Genomic DNA, 21,748 nt, shown 5'->3' with positions numbered 1-21,748 from the left:
CTACCTGATGCAGCTAACAAGGAAATACAAAGAGCTCAAGAGAAGGCGGATTACAACTCTATTTACAAATGAGGTCACCATAAAAAACATATGTTTGGCACAGGATTTTTAGATTCTGGCATTGTTCCTATAGGCTGAGGGAGAGGAGTTGAGAAATGTGGCCCACCTCCAAGATCCACATGGGCTCTGACCGTGTTCACAGCTGAGTCAGAAATACCAATTTTAAAATAAGAACTTTAGCACCAGATTTGCAATTTGATTCTGTCTGCATCAGGACTTAATTTCCCCATTTAGATTTTCCAAGTAGAAAGTATAAATGCAGCTATTATTAGAGCACTTGCGTAGCCATTTCCTCTGTTAAGCCGGCAGCTGCTGTTGCCTTTTACTGACATCCTCCGGTCTTTCTCTTTCAGGAATCGCACATGTTGAGCAGGCAGCAATTTCCACGACTGAAGAGTCAACGCAGAAATCCAATAGTTTGCCACGCCATCAGCAGCCCGAGCCGCCTGAGCAGCAGGTTCTCCGGCACAGCCTGTGTCATGTTGAGGTGGAAATAGATACTACTCCATCGGGTGACCTGCCTCTTGGGATCTGTGAGTCAGGTATCATAAGGAGGACTGTGAAATACTCTGAGACCGACTTGGACTCAGTGCCTCTGAGGTGTTACCGTGAAACCAATATCGACGATATCCTGGCGGAGAAAGAGGACGTTGACTCAGCCATTGGTAGCCAAAAGGACAGCGAGAGCAACAAGAGCTTCACTGGAACCAACGGCAGGAGGAACAGTGAGCTGGAGGAGCCATGCCCCGCCAGAGGACCGCGTGCCACAGCTCTGCGGGACAGCGGCCTGCAGAACGGGCAGGAGGATGAAGAAGAGGATGAGGTATTTGAGGACTCAAGGCAGGAAAGCAGTACCAGGTAAGGATTTCCTGCTGCAAGGTCTTAACATTGAAGTTACTGTTCCTCAAAAGATACTTTAAGGTCCATCTTGAAATCATATCAATGTTGATCACTGATTTTTTTTATACAGGAGCCTTTGGCATTCAAAATACTCATGATTCATCTTCAGTTATTTAAAATGTGCTTGTCTGGGTTGATTCCTTCAGCCATGGGGTACATCCAAGATAACCTTTCACAAGCAAGTCCGAACTAAAAAAGAACATTTTCAAAACAGTTAAAAGTGTACTTCTAGCAAACCTATAACCACTTGTCATGATCTCGAAAAAGAAGGTCACTACTAATATATATTAATTAGTCCAAATACTTAATATAAACATTGGTATAATTTTTTTATGGACACTCTTTCATCCTTTTTATTGTTAGAGAGAACGTGTATGTGGTGCACTCAGGACATCTTGCCACCCAACAAGGTAGTCTCCAGCAATGCCTAGTTCCTGTCTGTAACATGGGCTTGTGCGCGATATCCCAAGTAGTAAAAGTCTTCCATAAGAAATTTCACTGGAGCCTGCAAACACTGGCCTTACAGTGTTTCCTCTTGTCTTTTGCAGATTCATATTGTGATATTGAAAGCAAGGTAGGGGGAAGACTTGTGATTCTCCCCAACAACCCTTGTGTCTTTGGTACTGTGCAGATGACCTATACTTGATGACATTCAGAAGAACACTGTAGTTGACAGCTTGCACCGACACGCCTCCTGTTTTGATTTTTGGGTCAGCTGAACTGAGCCCTATAACTGTAAAAAATTCCCAAAGGTATTCTCACATATTCTATATGGATCACTGAAATAATATCGACTACCAAAATATCGACTACCCAAAATATCGACGAGAAAATATCTACAACCAAAATATCGAGTTTGTATGTACAAACAGGTAAGTACAAAAATATCGAGTACAAAATATCGTTAACAAAAATATAGTTGTAAAAAATATCGACTTTAATAAAAACAATGTTTAATTACATTAATATAAAAAATTAATTACTAAAATATAATTAACAATACTTAAAATAACTTTTAATAATTCAATAATTAATGAAAGTAAAAAAATAATATTTTTTTAATCATATTTCTTAAAACATATATATATATAGTAACAACATTTAATTAAATAATAGCCAATATTATTAACGTACAAATACAAAAGAGTAAAAATTACTATTCCCACTGCAAAGAGTGCAACAGTGGATATATGACGTTACAACGCAACTTTTACAACGCACTACCATTACAACGTAAGTATTGGTAAGTATATAATAATTTTTTTGAATTTAAATTATTTAAAATTATTTAAATATAATTTAATTTAATTTAATTTCATAAAATTAAATTAATGTAAATTTAATTTTACTTTATTTATACACTGTACCCCTGTACCCCTGTACCCCAAAACTGACCCTGAACCCTAAAAATACCCCTTTACCCAAAAACTAAAAACTGACCCTGAACCCTAAAAATACCCCTTTACCCAAAAACTAAAAACTGACCCTGAACCCTAAAAATACCCCTTTACCCAAAAACTAAAAACTGACCCTGAACCCTTAAAATACCCCTTTACCCAAAAACTAAAAACTGACCCTGAACCCTAAAAATACCCCTTTACCCAAAAACTAAAAACTGACCCTGAACCCTTAAAATACCCCTTTACCCAAAAACTAAAAACTGACCCTGAACCCTAAAAATACCCCTTTACCCAAAAACTAAAAACTGACCCTGAACCCTAAAAATACCCCTTTACCCAAAAACTAAAAACTGACCCTGAACCCTAAAAATACCCCTTTACCCAAAAACTAAAAACTGACCCTGAACCCTAAAAATACCCCTTTAATTTAACATAATTGGCAATTAATCAATTAAATTAAATTAATTACCAATTACATTTTAATTAATTAACAAATATTATTTAATTACCAATTAATTAAATATTACTACCAATTAATACATTTACATATTTAATAAATAATAATTAAATTACTTCCCACCCTATTCCCCTATAAACCCACAACCCGCTACAGGAAATACATTATTTTAATTTACATAATTAGCAATAATCAATTAAATTAAATTAATTACCAATTAAATTATAAACCCACAACCCGCTACAGAATAAAATTACACAATAATTAAAAAAAAATCATTAATTAAAAATAATTATAACATAAAATGACACTTTTCACACATATTATAACATAAACACACTATAAATAATTACATATTATATAAAAAAAGATATTTTTTACTTTCGATATTATTTACAGTCGATATTACTTCACTTACCTTAAAAACGATATTTTGGCTGTCGATATTCTGTCCTGTCGATATTTTCTCCAAACGATATTTAAAACTCGATATTTTGTCCATTCGATATTGTGGAGTCGATATTATGTCTGTGCACCATTCTATATAACATGTGTTTGCTTGGGTTAAGATAACCATAAGGGTCAACGTTCACAGCAGCCTTTTTGTCACAGAAAGGCCAGTGTAAGAAGCTCCACTTACTATACATATTAACAAAATCTGGAATGCCTTGCTTCGAAAATTCTGAGGAAAAATGTTTTTGTTTCAAGAATTCTCAAAGTTCCACTTAGGGACTCCTATTTTTTAAGCAGACACTCTTGGAGTCTTCTTTACATAATGAAACAATTTCATAAGAGGGCTAGAATTACATTAATGCAAATGATTAACGGGAAAGAAAATTGGAATTGCAATATTTATGTATTTGAGCAACAGTAGCATTTTAACACAAATGATAAAAAATGACAAAAGTGGTACATAAAATATTAAGCAGATTTGATCATAAAAAACAAACAGAGATTGAGCTGCTGTACAAAGGTGCTGCTGTATGTCATATAAATAATAAATACAGATAATAACCAGATATATAATGGCTTTTGATGTATGCACAGTTTAGTATAATTAGCGGTCAACTTACACTTTTCTGCCTGATCGCGTCTTTGTACTTTTAAACTCATTGATTGAAAGGCAAGCCCGGATATCAGGAGATAGTAAGTTCCCATGGCGGTGACCAGGGAGATAAAGGAATCAGTGTTTACAGGTTCAAGGGCCAGATGTATGACCATTCATTTTTGCGAGTCGCAAATTGCGTCAAATTGCAACTCGCAAAAATGAATGTACAACAGTGTCCCAGATGTTGTTTGCGATTCCCAATGGGGTCGCAAATTGCATGACTCATTAATATTCATGAGGCTGTCGCAATTTGCACCCCATTTGGAATGGTTCGCACTCACAGGGATGGTGGGCTGCTGGGGTCAGCAAACCACCATGTCTGTGACTGCTTTTTTAATAAAGTATATTTTTTTTAATGCAACCCGTTTTCCTTAGAGGAAAACGGGATGTATTTAAAAAAGGAAAAAAGGGACCACTGCCTGCTCTTAAAAAATATCTACTCACCCATTTGCAAAGGGGAAGGGGTTCCCTGGGGACCCCTTCCCGTTTGCGAGTGGCTTACCACCCTTTTGAAAAGGGTGCAAAACAATCTTACATTGCAGTCAGACTCGCTATTAGGAAGGGACCCCCCTTGGCACGCCCCTTCCTAATGGCGAGTCGCAAACCATAATTTGCGAGTCGCTAATAGTTTGGCAACTTGCAAAATATGGTTTGTACTTGGGGCTGACCAATTTTGCGGTTGCAAATGGGTCAAATTCACGTTTGTGACTGCAGAAAACGGTCGTACATCTGCCCCTAAAACCTTTAATTTGTTCTATGCCCGAACATCCAGACGGTATACAACCTTTACCACGCATTTTTTACCACGCAATACCATTACAACGCTGGCATTACAACGCAAACCATTTCAACGCATTGCGCTGGGGGGCGCTCTAGGATAGGAAATAAGTTTAATTTTCTATCCAACACCTTCCCTAGTGTCCACGGGGACTGGAGTTGGAATAGAAAATTATACTTACCACTATCCAGCACCTCTAAGCGCTATGCATTGTAAAGGTATGCGTGGTAAAAACCGCGTTGTAAAGGTATGCGTGGTAAAAGTATGCGTTGTAACGTCATACATCCCATCCAGACTCCTTCTGAACCATACTCTCATGACCAGACCAACACTTTATTAAGTGAACCTTTTCCATCTCTGTAGACTGTGCAGATTGAGCGACAGGCCAGTGATGAGATGCAGATGGTCCAAGATTATATGCCTGAGGCATGTGGCCAGTTTGGAAGCAAAACCTTCCTGGAAGCCCAGCTTTGGGTACGCTGGGCGCATTAGTAATTTCATTTAATTTTTCCCTGGTTAAAGCATTCAGATGGTTTACTTCAAGAAACCATTTGCCGGATTAGAAAATTAGTGAAGAAAATTTGAAAATAAAAGCTCTGAAAAAGTTGAGTAAAATGCAGCAGTAGGTTCAAAACTCCCTGAAAACTGTCACTTTTTGCTTTCGTCACATCACTTCATATCACCTGAAGGGGCAAGGTTTAAGGGGCATGTATTGTATGAATCACAAGTAGGGAGCCCAGAGTTCAGTTCGCCAGGGAAGAGGTCATATTTCCACTCTGACCATTTTATATCTTCCCCCCAGGTAGGGAAGGATGTCTCTGCACCATTGATGTTGGCACAGTATGTGCCACTCAATGGATAGAAGAACTATTCACCTGCCCTGACACTGTTTCTTTTGTAAAGAGGGTTTGATATCTGGGGCCCAACAGGATCAATATTGTACTAATTAGTAAAAAACAAAACATATATATATATCTCTATATATATATCTATATCTATATATATCTATATATATCTATGTATGTATATATATATATATCTATGTATGTATATATATATATATTCACAGAAAAAACCATAGGTTATAGACCATATATAGTTAGGAATTAGCATTTACAAAACCTTGAAAATTCACTGAAAAAACCATAGGTTATAGACCATATATAGTTAGGAATTAGCATTTAGAAAACCTTATTTTACTCACACAAAACCATTGAAATTCCATATATAGTTAGTTGCACTAACTATATATCGCGCACCCGCAATCCACTGCTGATGATGTCACATATTACATCATTCATGACATGGTCAGTGACATCACTGATGACATCACTGATGACATCTCAAATGACATCACTGATGACATCACTGATGACATCTCATTTGACATCATTCTTGTGCTAATACGATAAACCTCTTCAGACTCTAATATAACCTTAGATACACTCAGTGTATACAGACACTCACACACTGTCACTCATCCATGGAGTTACTCACACACCTAGTCAGTCATGCAAAGAAACAATCTCACCTCCATTTCCTCAACTATACAGTTATACACACCTTACTTATTCAAACATATACTAACACATATTTACTCTCTTATACAATCCCTGATACAAGTTCACAATGATCCATACAGCCACTCACACATTCAGTGGCTCTCATGCACAGTTATTTATATATGCCAACTCTCACATGTACTGTGTTTTACATATGTACTTACTATGACATGTAGCATTGAGATATCCATTCACTCATCAATACACTCATGCACACAGTCAACCGCCCATGTAGCTTTTTCCACATGCACTCTTGAACTCATACACCTAGTGAATCAACTGCTCACACATCTATGCACAGAGTCACACACCTCCCAGCCACCCCCACACAAACTCAATCTCCCATAGAAATACTTGGGCAACCAATTAATAACACATATAGCCTCTCGTATAGCTAATGATCAACACATGCAGCAGTTTACATCACAACAGACATAATGATGCACAAATTAAGACAGTTTAGTCACTAACCCATGCATTCAGTGAGACACATTTAATCACTCACTCATACAGTCAGTCACGCACCTACTAAATCCTTCATCCAGACACTTATACATCCACTCATTCTTCAATATCTAAGACATATTTTAACTTTACAGAAACATACAGTCACTGGATGTTGTCATCAGTGATGTCATTTGAGATGTCATCAGTGATGTCATCAGTGATGTCACTGACCATGTCATGAATGATGTAATATGTGACATCATCAGCAGTGGATTGCGGGTGCGCGATATATAGTTAGTGCAACTAACTATATATGGAATTTCAATGGTTTTGTGTGAGTAAAATAAGGTTTTCTAAATGCTAATTCCTAACTATATATGGTCTATAACCTATGGTTTTTTCAGTGAATTTTCAAGGTTTTGTAAATGCTAATTCCTAACTATATATGGTCTATAACCTATGGTTTTTTCTGTGAATTTCATTGGTTTTTTAACAGCTAATATCTGTAGCTGTAAAATGTATTCTTCTTTAAATCCCAAAATATATTTTATATGTTTATGAATAATTTTTTTTTTAAATATTTTTTTTTCTTCGTTCCCGCTTCGCGAATCGGGAAGCTTCCCGTTAGCTGACCTTGATGCCGCGAAATAGACCGCGAGCCGGTAAACGTTTCTTTACCGCAAGTGCCGCGTTAGAAAACAACATCGTGACGCCTCCCGTCCGCATGACGTTCCACGTTGTCGCGTGATACGTCATATGACGTGCTACGTTAGCGAACTGGTACGCGAAGCGAGTGCCAAAGCGCAGGTTTCTGGAAGCAAACCGGGAGGCCCTGCAAAGCGCTTAACGTAAACACAGCAAGTCATGTGACTTGGTAATAACACTTTTCATTGGTTCATTTCACTTTTGGTTTCCTAATGATGTAAGACTAGGTCATATAATCTAAAATGAACACTTTTGATTGGTTGAGAACTCTTGTTTTTCCCAAATGATGAAAATCCCTCCTTCTTTCCTCACTCTGACTTTCATCATTGTGAGAGAAAGACCCTTTGTGATCACTGAGCAATGGCTTCTTTAGTAGCTTCAGCTGGTGCTTCCCCACCACCTCCACCACCTCCAAGGAAGAGAGGACCACCTGCTCAAGTTGTAATTCAACAAGAAGAAGAAGAAGAGGAACAGGAGGACGAGCACGAAGAGAGGCAGTTTTTGCCTGAGCAGCCCAAGACGTCTCACCGGAAAGAAAACTTCATTTGGCAATTTTTTAAAATTCCCAAAGGTCAGAAAAAAGTAAATGCAAGATACGTAACTTGCCTTATATGTCAAGATAGACTGTCCAGAGGGACCGACAAAAAATACAGTTTCGGAAACTACACAATGCATCGCCATATGACTAGGTGGCATCCTAACAACTACAGTGCTGCACAGTTTCGGAACGACCTAGATAATCTCCCTATTATGGCCAGAAGATCTGTTGTACCGGAAGTAACGGGACCAGAGGGCAGGGAGATGGTGCCAAATATACAAATGAGATTTGGTGAAGTAAAACACACCTGCGTATTTTGCGATGGATTCATTTCCTACGGAGAAAGAAGCATCACTCTGATCAACAGAGCTATTGACTATCATATGCAAGTTTGTCCGAAACGCCCAAAATAATAAATACTTCTTTTTTTTGTTTTGTTGCTCCTGTTGAGCCCTTTACAATGAATCGTTTTCATTGCCCCCTCCAAGAAAAACCCAAAAAAATATAAAACTGTTCCGAAAAATTCAAAAACATTAAAAAAATGTTCAGAAAAATAAAAAAAAAAGTTCTTTTCAGAACTACCTCCCCGTTATTAAAAAATTGGTACAATATTTGGAACTGTGCCAACCTCTATTTCTCTTAGTTCGCTTCCTAGTTCGCTCGCTGGTACGCGAACTGGAAGCGAACCAAAAACAGTAAGTATAAGGGAAGGAAACACACACTTATGTTAAAAGAAAGACAGCTATAGGGGAGTAAACTAGAGATACTATTACCCATAATCCACTACTGATGATGTCACATATTACATCATTCATGACATGCTCAGTGACATCATCAGCAGAGGATTGCGGGTTTTTTGGCAACATGCCTTATCCACGGTTTAATAACGCTGCCTTTTGCTTTATATAAGTTTTCAAATTGTATGAAATATATACCAATAGGTCTTTATGAACCTTTAGGTAGTGCTTTTGTTCATGAGGTCTGGTCGCTTCCATACACATACAGATGTTTCAAAGATGATCAAGAAGTTTATCTGAATGGAGAGGAATGCACTGAGACGCCAGATCATTCACTAATGTGTAGGCACATACAGTTACACGATTCATGCAACAAACACCGACCAAATATGGCTTGCGTGTTGCAAGGCACGCCAGTTCCTGCTATCATCCCCACGTTCAAGTTGTTGGAAAATGGTAGTTATTTGATGCTCAATAATGAAGATTGTTCTGAGTTAATTAAAAGTATTCCTTTTATCGTAACAGTAAGTGAACGGGTTATTTGCTGCAGAAATGTTCTATTTCCTCCCACACATGAACATAGGGAGTTTTCAATCTGGCCACAAATACCAACCTTGGGACACGTTTCAACGGCATGACAAGAATAAGAGCTCTTTTGTCTCAGAGAGAGGTGGCCTTGAGTTCGGCCCGTGAAACTTTCGTACTTCACATAGCGAACACCCGTACACAGGTTTGCCTTTCAATTTCAGCAACATGTTTCCGACTATCTTTAACGCATCCTCCACAAAATCCCTGGCACACTTTTTTAAAGTTGTTACCAGTGGTCTCGTGACTTCATTTGAGAAAATCTTTGGAGTCATCCCTGCTCCCTTTCATTCCATTTTCTCCACTCTGGTTCGTGGATTGCATTTTTACTTGCATTACCAGCGGACGCTCTTGTGCTTTTTTACATTTTTAAATATGGATGTCCCTCCTATGCAACCTCCGACCCTGCAGCTGCTGACACTGTTCCGCAATCGCATGCTAGAATATTATGGCACAATGCCGTTGGCGATATTAAGCACGGCATATGGATTATCTTTTCGGTTCTCCTACTTCACCTGTGTCCAGCCTGTATTTCACTGCCTGACCTGTGATTTCGATTGGGCCATTGATTTGTGTCTCTGCGGACCGGTTTCTCCTGACGTCGACTTTAATCAGCTGATGACTCCTATCATTACTCACGAGTTGGTTTGTCCTGGCGAAAGGATTATGGCTGTGGCATTGATGCATGGACTACTTGGTCCCTGGAATTTACTGGCGGCAGCACAGTCTTTCTTGGAACACAGCTTTCTTGAAAACCCACCGAGCTGTCCTCTGATGGTGATAGAGGATCCGGTGCTGGGAGAGCACGTATGTTCTTTTCCGCTTTTAAATTGGATGGCTGAACTGTTTTCGGATGAAGACGGTGACTTCCTGTTGGAGGCTGTTGCAGCTTATTTTGCATACACAGTTATGTCATAGACCTTTTTCATGTTTCATATGCTGAGTACTAGCATTTCATTGACAATTCATTGACTTAATTGTCAAGTTTTTATTATTTACCTTGCCTATTGGCTTAAGACTCGATAAAGTACTTGGCTGTTTTATTTTTCTTTAGCATTGAATTTTCCTAGTTTTTAATGCTTTACCTTGCGGACCGTCCACATATAAACTTGCAATCTGCTCTCATGAGATGGCACTTCTATTATCTTATTCAGTTCGTTTCCGGATCATGGGGAGGTGTCATCTAGGTCCTGGATATCTTTACACAGTGTTAAGTTAGCATGGGCTCATTACCGGTTTAAACGCCATTTTTCCTTTTTTGCAACTTCTGCACACGACATTTAGTTGTTGCTTTAGCTTTCCACCTAGTAGTTCATCGTGGTTTACATGAGAATAATATGTTATTGGTCTACTATCTGCTTTACTTGTTAAACTATATCTGTACAGCGAGTGCTAAAGTTTCAAGAACAACACGATACAGAATTGTTATGAGGTCTGATCTCCACGACTTCATACTCATAACATAAGTGCAACTTCTGCCAATTCTGGGCATGAGGCGGGTTTTATATTGCTTTGCCGAACACACATACACAACACTTGATGCGGTTCACATGAAGAGAGAGCTGGTGTATGCTGATGTGATTCCTTCAAATCTAAGACACTAAAGTATGGGCACGCCCTAAACCAACACAAAGAGACCTTCTTAGCAAATAATATAATATGTGTATTAGGGAGGGTGAGATATAAGCAGCCGCGGGCCGTGGAGGGAGTTACGGTGAGGCAGGGAGGCGGGGAGGGGGAGAAGCAGGGTGGAGCCCTCTCTACCTTGCCCCTCCCCCTCCCCGCCTCCCTGCCCCACCGTAACTCCCTCCACGGCCCGCGGCTGCTTATAAGTGTTGCTAACTCTTATTCATTTACAGCATGTTAACATACTGTCACCATTCGCTTTTTATGTACTAGTAACTATGCTGGTAATTTTGCTACTGATAATATGTGTACTTGTATTCTCCACCCTGCTTCTCCCCCTCCCCGCCTCCCTGCCTCACCGTAACTCCCTCCACGGCCCGCGGCTGCTTATAAGTGTTGCTAACTCTTATTCATTTACAGCATGTTAACATACTATCACCATTCACTTTTTATGTACTAGTAACTATGCTGGTAATTTTGCTACTGATAATATGTGTACTTTTATTATCTAAGGTACTACGCCTGAGAAGACGGCATTAGTAAATAAACATTTCAAATACACATGTGTTCTTCTTAACTCCATGTTCTGGTTTCTAAGAAATATATAACGACCGACTGTTCATGAGTTCCACGTATCCTGAGGTACTATAAGTTCATATTCTGGATTGTCTAAACATTGAGAGTTTGTTATATCCAATGTGACACTGTACCTAGCTTGCTAAATAGTTTTTGATTACTAACGTGAGTTTTGGGACACCCTAATTCGCCGAGGTTCCAATCCTCTGTCCACAGTTCTGTGTGAGAACAGAAACCCTGCGACAGGGGCACCCCCGACCCTTGCTGGAGCTTCATCACACTTGCGATACAACTCCAGCAATGCGCCACCTTTACGGCACAGATACATCACGCATCTGTGCTGTTTTTGCCCCGTGATGCGCCGCATTGTAAATGCAGCACACCATAGGTGACGGAACAGCGGCACAGAATGACTAACACATCCCTGGTGATGCGCCAGTCATCATAAATCTATCCCTATGCTTCTTATCTTGTTAGAGATGAACCGCCATATGTATCATCAAAGTTATTTGCATTTCCTAAATAGCGAACTTTAAGGAATAAATAGCGATTCTTTACCATTCCTAGTTTGCGATGAGCTATTTGCTAATTAGCCGAATGTAGCCCAATGAAGCCCAATGTAGCCCAATGTAGCCCAAAGATGGCCGCCAGACACACAAAAAAACAAATGTAGCCCAAATATCAGCCAGATGTAGCCCAACTATAGCCCAGTGACAGAATGACCAATCAGCTTCGCAAACCTCCGTTACGCGAAGCGGAGCGCTGTTACAGATATATATCTTTTTTTGAACGTTAATTTCTCAAAATCCACTGGAGCACATATATTGAGACCTAGCAAAGGCACATCGGGCTACCAGTCCCTAATATTTTGCCAAGTTTCGTGCAAATCCATTCAGCCGTTCAATTATTATTTTTATTATTTTTTTTTGCCCCGCGGGGCCCTTTTAAAACCTCCACATCAAACCTAGGGGGTCAGCGAGGATCTACTATGCCCCCTTATAGTTATTTCCCCCTTTGTTTTGACCTCCTCTTGTCTCTCGATCCTACCGAGAGACAAGATGGCGGCCGCTACGGACTGTTTGGAATGTTGACAGACGCCGGAGAACCAATCAGCTTCGCTTCACAAAGCTCCGTTGCGCGAAAAGTCCGCGAACCAGAGCGCTAACCGGTCCGCTGTTACAGATATATATCTTTTTTTAAACGTTAATTTCTCAAAATCCACTGGAGCACATATATTGAGACCTACAAAAGGCACATCGGGCTACCAGTCCCTACAATTTTGCCAAGTTTCGTGCAAATCCATTCAGCCGTTCGGGCTAAAAGTGAGGCCAACCGCCCTATGGAAAACTCAATGTTAAAAACACGTTTTGGGACCCCCCTTTTTTCTCGGCCCCCACTGGACGAACCCCCCCCAAATTTTCAAGGGCTGCTCAGAAACAAAATGTGCCATTTTCCTGAAAATTTCAGCCGATTCCGTCCACAAACGCCAAAGTTATTAGACATAGAATTTTCAAAAAACCCATAGAGAAAAAATCCTAACTATATATACCTACTGGCGACCGCCAGTAGGTAATATATATATATATATATATATAGATATATAGATAGATAGATACATGAAATACATCCACAGGAATACAGAGGGATACGGACGAACTCCTCAATGATTCTCTCAACAAAACTTTATTGAAAGCGCATCAAGTGACAAACGGTCAACGCGTTTCAACTGCTCACGGCAGCCTTGTGTGTTTATATATACATATATATATATATATATATATATATATATATATATATATATATATATATATATATATATATATATATATATATATATATATATTCACTGAAAAAACCATAGGTTATAGACCATATATAGTTAGGAATTAGCATTTGAAAAACCTTATTTTACTCACACAAAACCATTGAAATTCCATATATAGTTAGTTGCACTAACTATATATCGCGCACCCGCAATCCACTGCTGATCATGTCACATATTACATCATTCATGACATGGTCAGTGACATCACTGATGACATCACTGATGACATCTCAAATGACATCACTGATGACATCACTGATGACATCATCCAGTGACTGTGTGTTTCTGTAAAGTTTAAATATGTTTTAGATATTGAAGAATGAGTAGATGTATAACTGTCTGGACGAAGGATTTAGTAGGTGCATGACTGAATGTATGAGTGAGTGATTAAATGTGTCTCACTGAGTGCATGGGTTAGTGACTAAACTGTCTTAATTTGTGCATCATTATGTCTGTTGTTCTGTAAACTACTGCATGTGTTGATCAGTAGCTATATGATTAACTATATGGGTTATTGATTGATTGTCCAAGTATTTGTATGGGAGACTGAGTGTGTGTGTGGCTGGCTGGGAGGTGTGTGACTCTGTGCAGATCAATGTGTACTTGTATCAATGATTGTATAAGAAAGTAAGTATGTGTTACTATATGTTTGAAAATGTAAGGTGCTCTATATTTAACTGTATAGACAAGAAAATGGAAGTGTGATTGATTCTTTACAGGACTGACTAGGTGTGTGAGTAACTTCATGGATGAGTGGCAGAGTGTGAGTGTCTGTATAGGTGTATGAGTGCATATGATAGTGTTGTAAAGATGAGTGATTGTATGTATGAATGATTGTATGGGTGAATGAGTGAATGTGTGTGTAGACGTAGGAATCAGTGAGTACGTATGTAGTAACTAGTATTGGTGTGTCAATGGTTTCAAAAATTATACTCTGTATTTAACACTGGGTGAAACAGAGGTTATATTAAAATGTGAGGAGATGCATTGTATTGTCACATGAATGATATCATCAGTGATGTGGTCATTGATGTCAAATGAGATGTCATCAGTGATGTCATCAGTGATGTCATTTGAGATGTCATCAGTGATGTCATCAGTGATGTCACTGACCATGTCATGAATGATGTAATATGTGACATGATCAGCAGTGGATTGCGGGTGCGCGATATATAGTTAGTGCAACTAACTATATATGGAATTTCAATGGTTTTGTGTGAGTAAAATTAGGTTTTTCAAATGCTAATTCCTAACTATATATGGTCTATAACCTATGGTTTTTTCAGTGAATTTTCAAGGTTTTGTAAATGCTAATTCCTAACTATATATGGTCTATAACCTATGGTTTTTTCAGTGAATTTCAATGGTTTTTTAATACCAAATATCATAAGCTGTCGAATGTCAAGTACGTGGTAAGTGAAAACATTTTCGTGTTTATGCACACTGATCTGCTTTGAATGGTGCCCCCCCCCCCTCATTTCTATTAGGAGTACTCTCTCTTTGCAGATAGTGAAAGGTAGTTAACGCAGGCCTTTGCCCCCGTTGTAATCCGTCGTGCCTGCTTCTCTCTCCATTTGATTGATTGTTATCCAAGTATTTACTGTTTTAGAATTAGTTCTCTTTGGTTCATTCTCTATTTACAAACAAACACAGAGTCGCAATACTCTGTTTAGTCTTTGCAGATAACGAAAAATCGTGTAAAAAAAAAGAAAAAGAATCGAGCAAAATCAGTAGGCCACTAATGGGATCTCTTTTTGACCTCGCTAAAATAGAAACATTAGGAACAACCCCTCATGACAAATACAAAACTAGTGAGATGAACTGAACTCCACACAATGATGGCTGCAAAACAGCTCGGCTCCGCCACCCTCCGGGCCTAAAATAACGATAAAGAGCGGCTGCCATGATTGGTTGCGGAATGGCCACAACGGAGCTACGAAATGGTGCTGCTCTCATGCTAACCCCAGCTTCGGTCTGAAACATCCAGAAACACTGTAGACTACCAATTCGATCAGTTCCGGTAGCGCCCCAATGTAACCCGGTAGAGAAGAACTAGCCCTCCCCTCTTTGACTGATGGTTCTTGTTGCCTGTCCCTTCTGTTGTCATTTAACAGAACTATTTAGCCTGCTGAAAGGGGTTGTGTTCCGACCGCTGGTTGGTGGAGACATTTTGACTATATTCTGGACCTGCGTTGTCGCGTAATGCGTCATATGACGCGCCGCGTTAGCGCATCCGGAAGTCATCCGGGGCGCGCAGCGCGTAACGTAAGCATAACAAGTCATGTGACTTGTTAATAAAACTTTTCATTGGTTCATTTTACTTTTCTTATTCTAATGATGAAAGCCTTGGTCATATCACCTAAAAATTACGCTTTTAATTACTTCCGAACATTATTTTCTCTTAAATAGATGTTATAATGTTCCAGGCTAATGTACTTTCCCGGAAATTTTACAACTGTCCTGCAAGTAAAATATATTCTTTTTTCGACAAAAAGAGCGTTTCTTCGTCCCATGACGGAGCCGTTGAGCAAAAGAGGGTCGACCTGCTGTCTTAGTCGCCGATACGCCTGAATATGAGATTCTTATCGATCACTTTATGTTGCAGGAATAGAAAACACAACAGCCCTTGACCATTTATCTTTACTGCGTTCCTTCGTATTATACCTTTTACCCTTCATGTAATTGGTCTGCTTTATTTCACTTGCCTTTTAATGATTCTAAAACAGTGACTATTATTAAAAACTTTACCAATGTATACACTACTACCATGTTTTCTTTTAAAAACCTTTATTGTGAAAATTTCATTATACAAATACGAGCCTATAACCACGTGGGCCTGCCACGGAGCAAACTGTAATCGTATATGATGAATAGACATTTACACTGTAGAGGAACGTAACGGGCGGGCCATTAGGTTGCAAAAACTAAGGTGTCTAACAGTTACGGAATCGGTGGACGTACATTTTATAATTAAAATACGACAGGGCCAGTTACAATAAAATTATCTAGATATACATTTGCGGGCAAGTACCATGGGTGACGTTAATTCGAATTTTCAACAGTACAGTAATCAATAACACATCAGAACTTAATATCAATAGGGATGTCGAAATATTCAATCAATTCTCGTCCCCGCCCGCCATGTGCTTCAAAACTGCATACGTATCTCGTGATTTCAAGGTTCTGCAACCAGTACACAACAAGGAGTTACGAGTCCCATTCATTCCGGCGCCATTTTGGGCGAGGACGGGCAGGTCCAGGATATAGTCAAAATGTCTCTACCAACCATCGACTATGATGATGTTCATATGCTGTATTTATTAGAGTAACACTCATCTGCCCACATGAAATTAATTTACCACAATCTAAACATGTCATTTTAATCTTTCCAAAGTTCTTCTAAATATTTGGGACCGTTTCCCTTGCCTCTGAAGCTCTCAGTGCCACTTCTTTGATGAATGTACTAGCAGGTCAGGGGTTCTCCTCCAAATCTCTCTTTTATGCAGCACTATAATTAATTGGTGCCACCTCTCCATATGACGATGCATGGTATAGTTACCACAACTATATTTTTTTTCGGTTCCTCTGGAGAGTTCATCGTGGCAGATGAAGCGTGTAACATACCGGGCATTTACCTTTTTTTGCATGTACAGGAAAGGAAAAAAAAATCGAGCGTCCGAGTTCTAAGGTGTCCCAGGACAATTTTAGTGGACCAGGCCCGAATCCAAAGAACAGGCCGCCATTTTGAGAGTCCTCTTGCAGCCGCCTGTCGCTGTAGCATCAAGAGCAGCCGAAACTCAGCTGAATAGCAACTGAAACGGTAAATGGGCGCCCCACTACATTTCAGCATTGTAGGATGACCACACCAGTACAGCAACTTGCTAGACATCACCTCGGTGCCATCCGGATCTCGGCGCCCCACTGCAGATGAAGTGCCTCTCAACTATGAAACCACCACGGTGACATCCGGATCTTGGCGCGTTGTGCTGCCTTCGGCCTATTCGCACATCGGTCCGCTACTGACGCCATCTCACAGGCTAATGGGGTGACCCACGCCGAGTTTCAGCATTGTAGGATGACCACACCAACTTGCTAGACATCACCTCGGTGCCATCCGAATCTTGGCATCTCAACGCCTAGTGGTATCTTCCATACAGAAAATATTGTTACGCTGCCTTTGGCCCCATTCGCACATCAGTCCGCAACTTAGACATCACCTCGATGCCATCCGGATCTTGGCATCTCAGCGCCTTGTGGTGTCAGTCAGAAAATATTGTTGCGCTGCCTTTGGCCCCATTCGCACATCAGTCCGCTACTGACACCATCTCACAGGCCAATAGGGCGCCCCACGCCGACTTTTACCATTGTACGATGGCCACACCAGTGGCACAACTTGCTAGATATCACCTCGGTGCCATCCGAATCTTGGCATCTCAACGCCTAGTGGTATCTTCCATACAGAAAATCTTGTTACGCTACCTTTGGCCCCATTCGCACATCGGTCCGCAACTTAGACATCACCTCGGTGCCATCCGGATCTTGGCATCTCAGCGCCTTGTGGTGTCTTCTACTCCGAAAATATAGTAGAAAATATTGTTGCGCTGCCTTTGGCCCCATTCACACATCAGTCCGCTACTGACACCATCTCACAGGCCAACAGGGCGCCCCACGCCGACTTTTACCATTGTACGATGGCCACACCAGTGCCACAACTTGCTAGACACCACCTCGGTGCCATCCGGATCTTGGCATCTCAGCGCCTTGTGGTGTCTTCAAATCAGAAAATATTGTTGCGCTGCCTTTGGCCCCATTCGCACATCGGTCCGCTACTGACGCCATCTCACAGGCCAACGGGGCGCCCCACGCCGACTTTCAGCATTGTAGGAAGGCCACACCAGTGCGGCAACTTACTAGACACCACCTCGGTGCCATCCGGATCTTGGCGCGTTGTGCTGCCTTCGGCCTATTCGCACATCGGTCCGCTACTGACGCAAACTCACAGGCCAACGGGGCGCCCCACGCCGACTTTCAGCATTGTTGGATGGCCACACCAGTGCGGCAACTTACTAGACACCACCTCGGTGCCATCCGGATCTTGGCGCGTTGAGCTGCCTTCGGCCTATTCGCACATCGGTCCGCTACTGACGCCATCTCACAGGCCAACGGGGCGCCCCACGCCGACTTTCAGCATTGTAGGATGGCCACACCAGTGCGGCAACTTACTAGACACCACCTCGGTGCCATCCGGATCTTGGCGCGTTGTGCTGCCTTCGGCCTATTCGCACATCGGTCCGCTACTGACGCAAACTCACAGGCCAACGGGGCGCCCCACGCCGACTTTCAGCATTGTTGGATGGCCACACCAGTGCGGCAACTTACTAGACACCACCTCGGTGCCATCCGGATCTTGGCGCGTTGTGCTGCCTTCGGCCTATTCGCACATCGGTCCGCTACTGACGCAAACTCACAGGCCAACGGGGCGCCCCACGCCGACTTTCAGCATTGTTAGATAGCCACACCAGTGCGGCAACTTACTAGACACCACCTCGGTGCCATCCGGATCTTGGCGCGTTGTGCTGCCTTCGGCCTATTCGCACATCGGTCCGCTACTGACGCAAACTCACAGGCCAACGGGGCGCCCCACGCCGACTTTCAGCATTGTAGGATGGCCACACCAGTGCTGCAACTTGCTGGACACCACCTCGGTGCCATCCGGATCTTGGCGCGTTGTGTTGCCTTCGGCCTATTCGCACATCGGTCCGCTACTGACGCCGCCTCACGTGCCAACGTATTTTCTCCGCATTTTACACCCTATGCCGCATAACAGGTCATGTGACTTGTTTATAAAACTTTTCATTGGTTCATTTTACTTTTGGTTTCCTAATGATGGAAGGCTTGATCATGTGACCTAAAAACAACACTTTTCATAGGATGAAAACTTTTTTTTTTTCCCAAACGATGAAAGCCCCACCTTGTTTCTGGATGTTTCAGACTGAAGCTGGCGTCAGCATGAAAGCACCACCATCTCGTAGCTCAGTCGTGGTCATTCCGCGAGCAATCATGGCAGCCGCTCCCCACCAGAAGCCTGCAGGAGTCGGAGCCCCCAAAACTTTTGATGAATTCTCAAGGCGGAGGGGACGCTTTCGAGAATGGGGTCCAAGACCTAGCAGACAAGCGTCCGATTTCCAAGGTGTCCCAGGGCCATTTCAGTGGACCAGGCCCAAAAAGGAAACAGCCTGCCGCCATTTTGAGAGTCCTGTGACAGCCGCCTATCGCTGCACCGCAAGAGTGGGCGCAACTCAGCTGAATTGCGGCTTTTGACACAGTGGACCAAAAACGGACGGAATGGCAACTGAAACGGTAAAGGGGCGCCCCACTACAACAGATGACACTCCACCTGGAGAGGCCCGTTCACGCCGCCTCCCCCGGGGCGCTCCACGCCGTTATTCGGAGCAGCATTGTAGGATACCAAAACCAGTGCGGCAACTTACTGGACATCACCTTGGTGCCATCGTTCTGCTGCCTTGGAACTATTCGCGCAACAGTTTGCTACTGATGACCCACCCCCCGCGACGCCCCATGCCGTTATTTGCTGGGTGGCAACTTACTAGACATCACTTTCGTGTCATCTAGATTTCGGCGCGTTCTGCTGCCTTGGAACTATTCGCACAACAGTTTGCTACTGATGACCCACCCCCCGCGACGCCCCACGCCGGAAATCTGGACGTTGTGCTGCGTTGGGACTATTCGCACAGCCGACCGCTACTTCGTTGTTTTTCCCTAAAAATGTTTATATGTTATTACTATTTTTGTTTTCTTGTATATATTTATAAATTATTAAAGTTTTATAATCTTACTACTTTGTCGGAGTGCTATATATTTTTAATGTGACACATAATTGTAAAAACTTTGATGTACAAACAGTCATCCCTGGAATCTTCCGCTTCAGGCTCGGTCCCCTCCCCAATCACAATACAGGATGGTTTTCAGATAATAGCAACGCTTCTGCTGTGACGGATCTCATCGAGTGTGGGCCTTGATCTACTATAACTCCTTTGAAGAGGGGTGATTCTTTACAGCTGTGGCCATAAACTACATCTGCAGGGCTAGCTGATACCCTAGGACCAGCCTGGACAATCGGACACAGAGGAAAAGGAGTGTCAGAGGGTGCGGTAGTGAATAGGGCGAAAGGGAGGTGTCGGGCGGGCACAGGGTGTGATTCTCAGGGAACAGCAGCGCAGATGGGGGAGGTTTATTACCCATGCATAAGACAGAGAGCGGGGGTGACCACTGCCTGGGGGAGATGCTTGCGAGGGTGGGGAGCCATGCTAAGGATCGACAGCGTGCACAGAGTGGGTCTGGTCAAGGCATCTAAAATGGCTGCCGTGCACGACAAAAGTGTGGCATTTGAAAAAAGACAAGATGGCGCAGACAATGTTTTTCAACACTTCCTGATTTCCTTCGAATCGAACGTTAACAGACGTTGGGGCATATTACCAAAGTTAAGCGATATTTATCCCTAACGATGCTTAGCAACGATTTTTTTACCGTCAGAAATTATCGCAGATAAACCTTGCTATTATCAAGGTTTATCGGAAATACGATAAAAAACGACCGCAATGCATTAATATCGCTGAAAACTCAGCGATATTCATGCATTACCGAGCTAATGCTCTTAGCCATGTTATCCACCTCCCATTGGATAACATGGCTAAGAACTGCTCAGGGCAGGTGGTAGCTTTTGGAGATATTCGCCCTTATCTCGAATATTTCCAAAAGTTGATAATAGGAGATAGCGATGTTAGCGACTGTTTCCAGTCGCTAACATCTTGGCATGCCCACTTTGCATGTCATTAGTGATAAATATCACTCACATGCAAAGTGGGGCCCAAGATGGTCGCTATCTTCTACTAGCCGTCGCTAACTGGTGTTAGCAACAGCTAGGTAATACACATATAATTTTATCTCCGCGAAGCGGAGCGCTGTTACAGATATATATCTTGTTTCTGAACGTTAATTTCTCAAAATGCACTGAAGCACATATATTGAGACCTAGCAAAGGCACATCGGGCTACCAGTCCCTACAATTTTGCCAAGTTTCGTGCAAATCCATTCAGCTGTTCGATCCTACCGAGAGACAAGATGGCGGCCGCTACGGACTGTTTGGAATGTTTACAGACACCGGAGAGCCAATCAGCTTCGCTTCGCAAAGCTCCGTAACGCGAAAAGTACACGAAGCGGTGCGCTGTTACAGATATATACCTTTTTTTGAACGTTAATTTCTCAAAATCCACTGGAGCACATATATTGAGATCTAGCAAAGGCACATCGGGCTACCAGTCCCTACAATTTTGCCAAGTTTCGTGCAAATCCATTCAGCTGTTCGATTATTATTATTTTTATTTTTTTTTGCCCCGCGGGGCCCTTTTAAAACCTCCACATCA

At 41.8% G+C, this 21,748-nt stretch overlaps 1 protein-coding gene across 1 annotated transcript in view; it reads left to right on the top strand.

Moving 5' to 3' along the window:
- PSD (pleckstrin and Sec7 domain containing) overlaps positions 1 to 21,748 on the top strand; it is a 656,537-nt gene that overhangs the window by 39,635 nt on the left and 595,154 nt on the right. The window contains exon 3 of the mRNA XM_078643048.1: positions 414 to 918. Coding sequence (XP_078499174.1) covers positions 414 to 918 — 505 coding nt within the window. The remainder of the gene's footprint in view (positions 1 to 413; positions 919 to 21,748) is intronic.

Source organism: Lissotriton helveticus, chromosome 5_1 (assembly GCF_964261635.1).
Source record: "Lissotriton helveticus chromosome 5_1, aLisHel1.1, whole genome shotgun sequence".
Lineage (NCBI taxonomy): Eukaryota > Metazoa > Chordata > Amphibia > Caudata > Salamandridae > Lissotriton > Lissotriton helveticus.
This window is presented reverse-complemented; position numbering and strand designations above follow the sequence as displayed.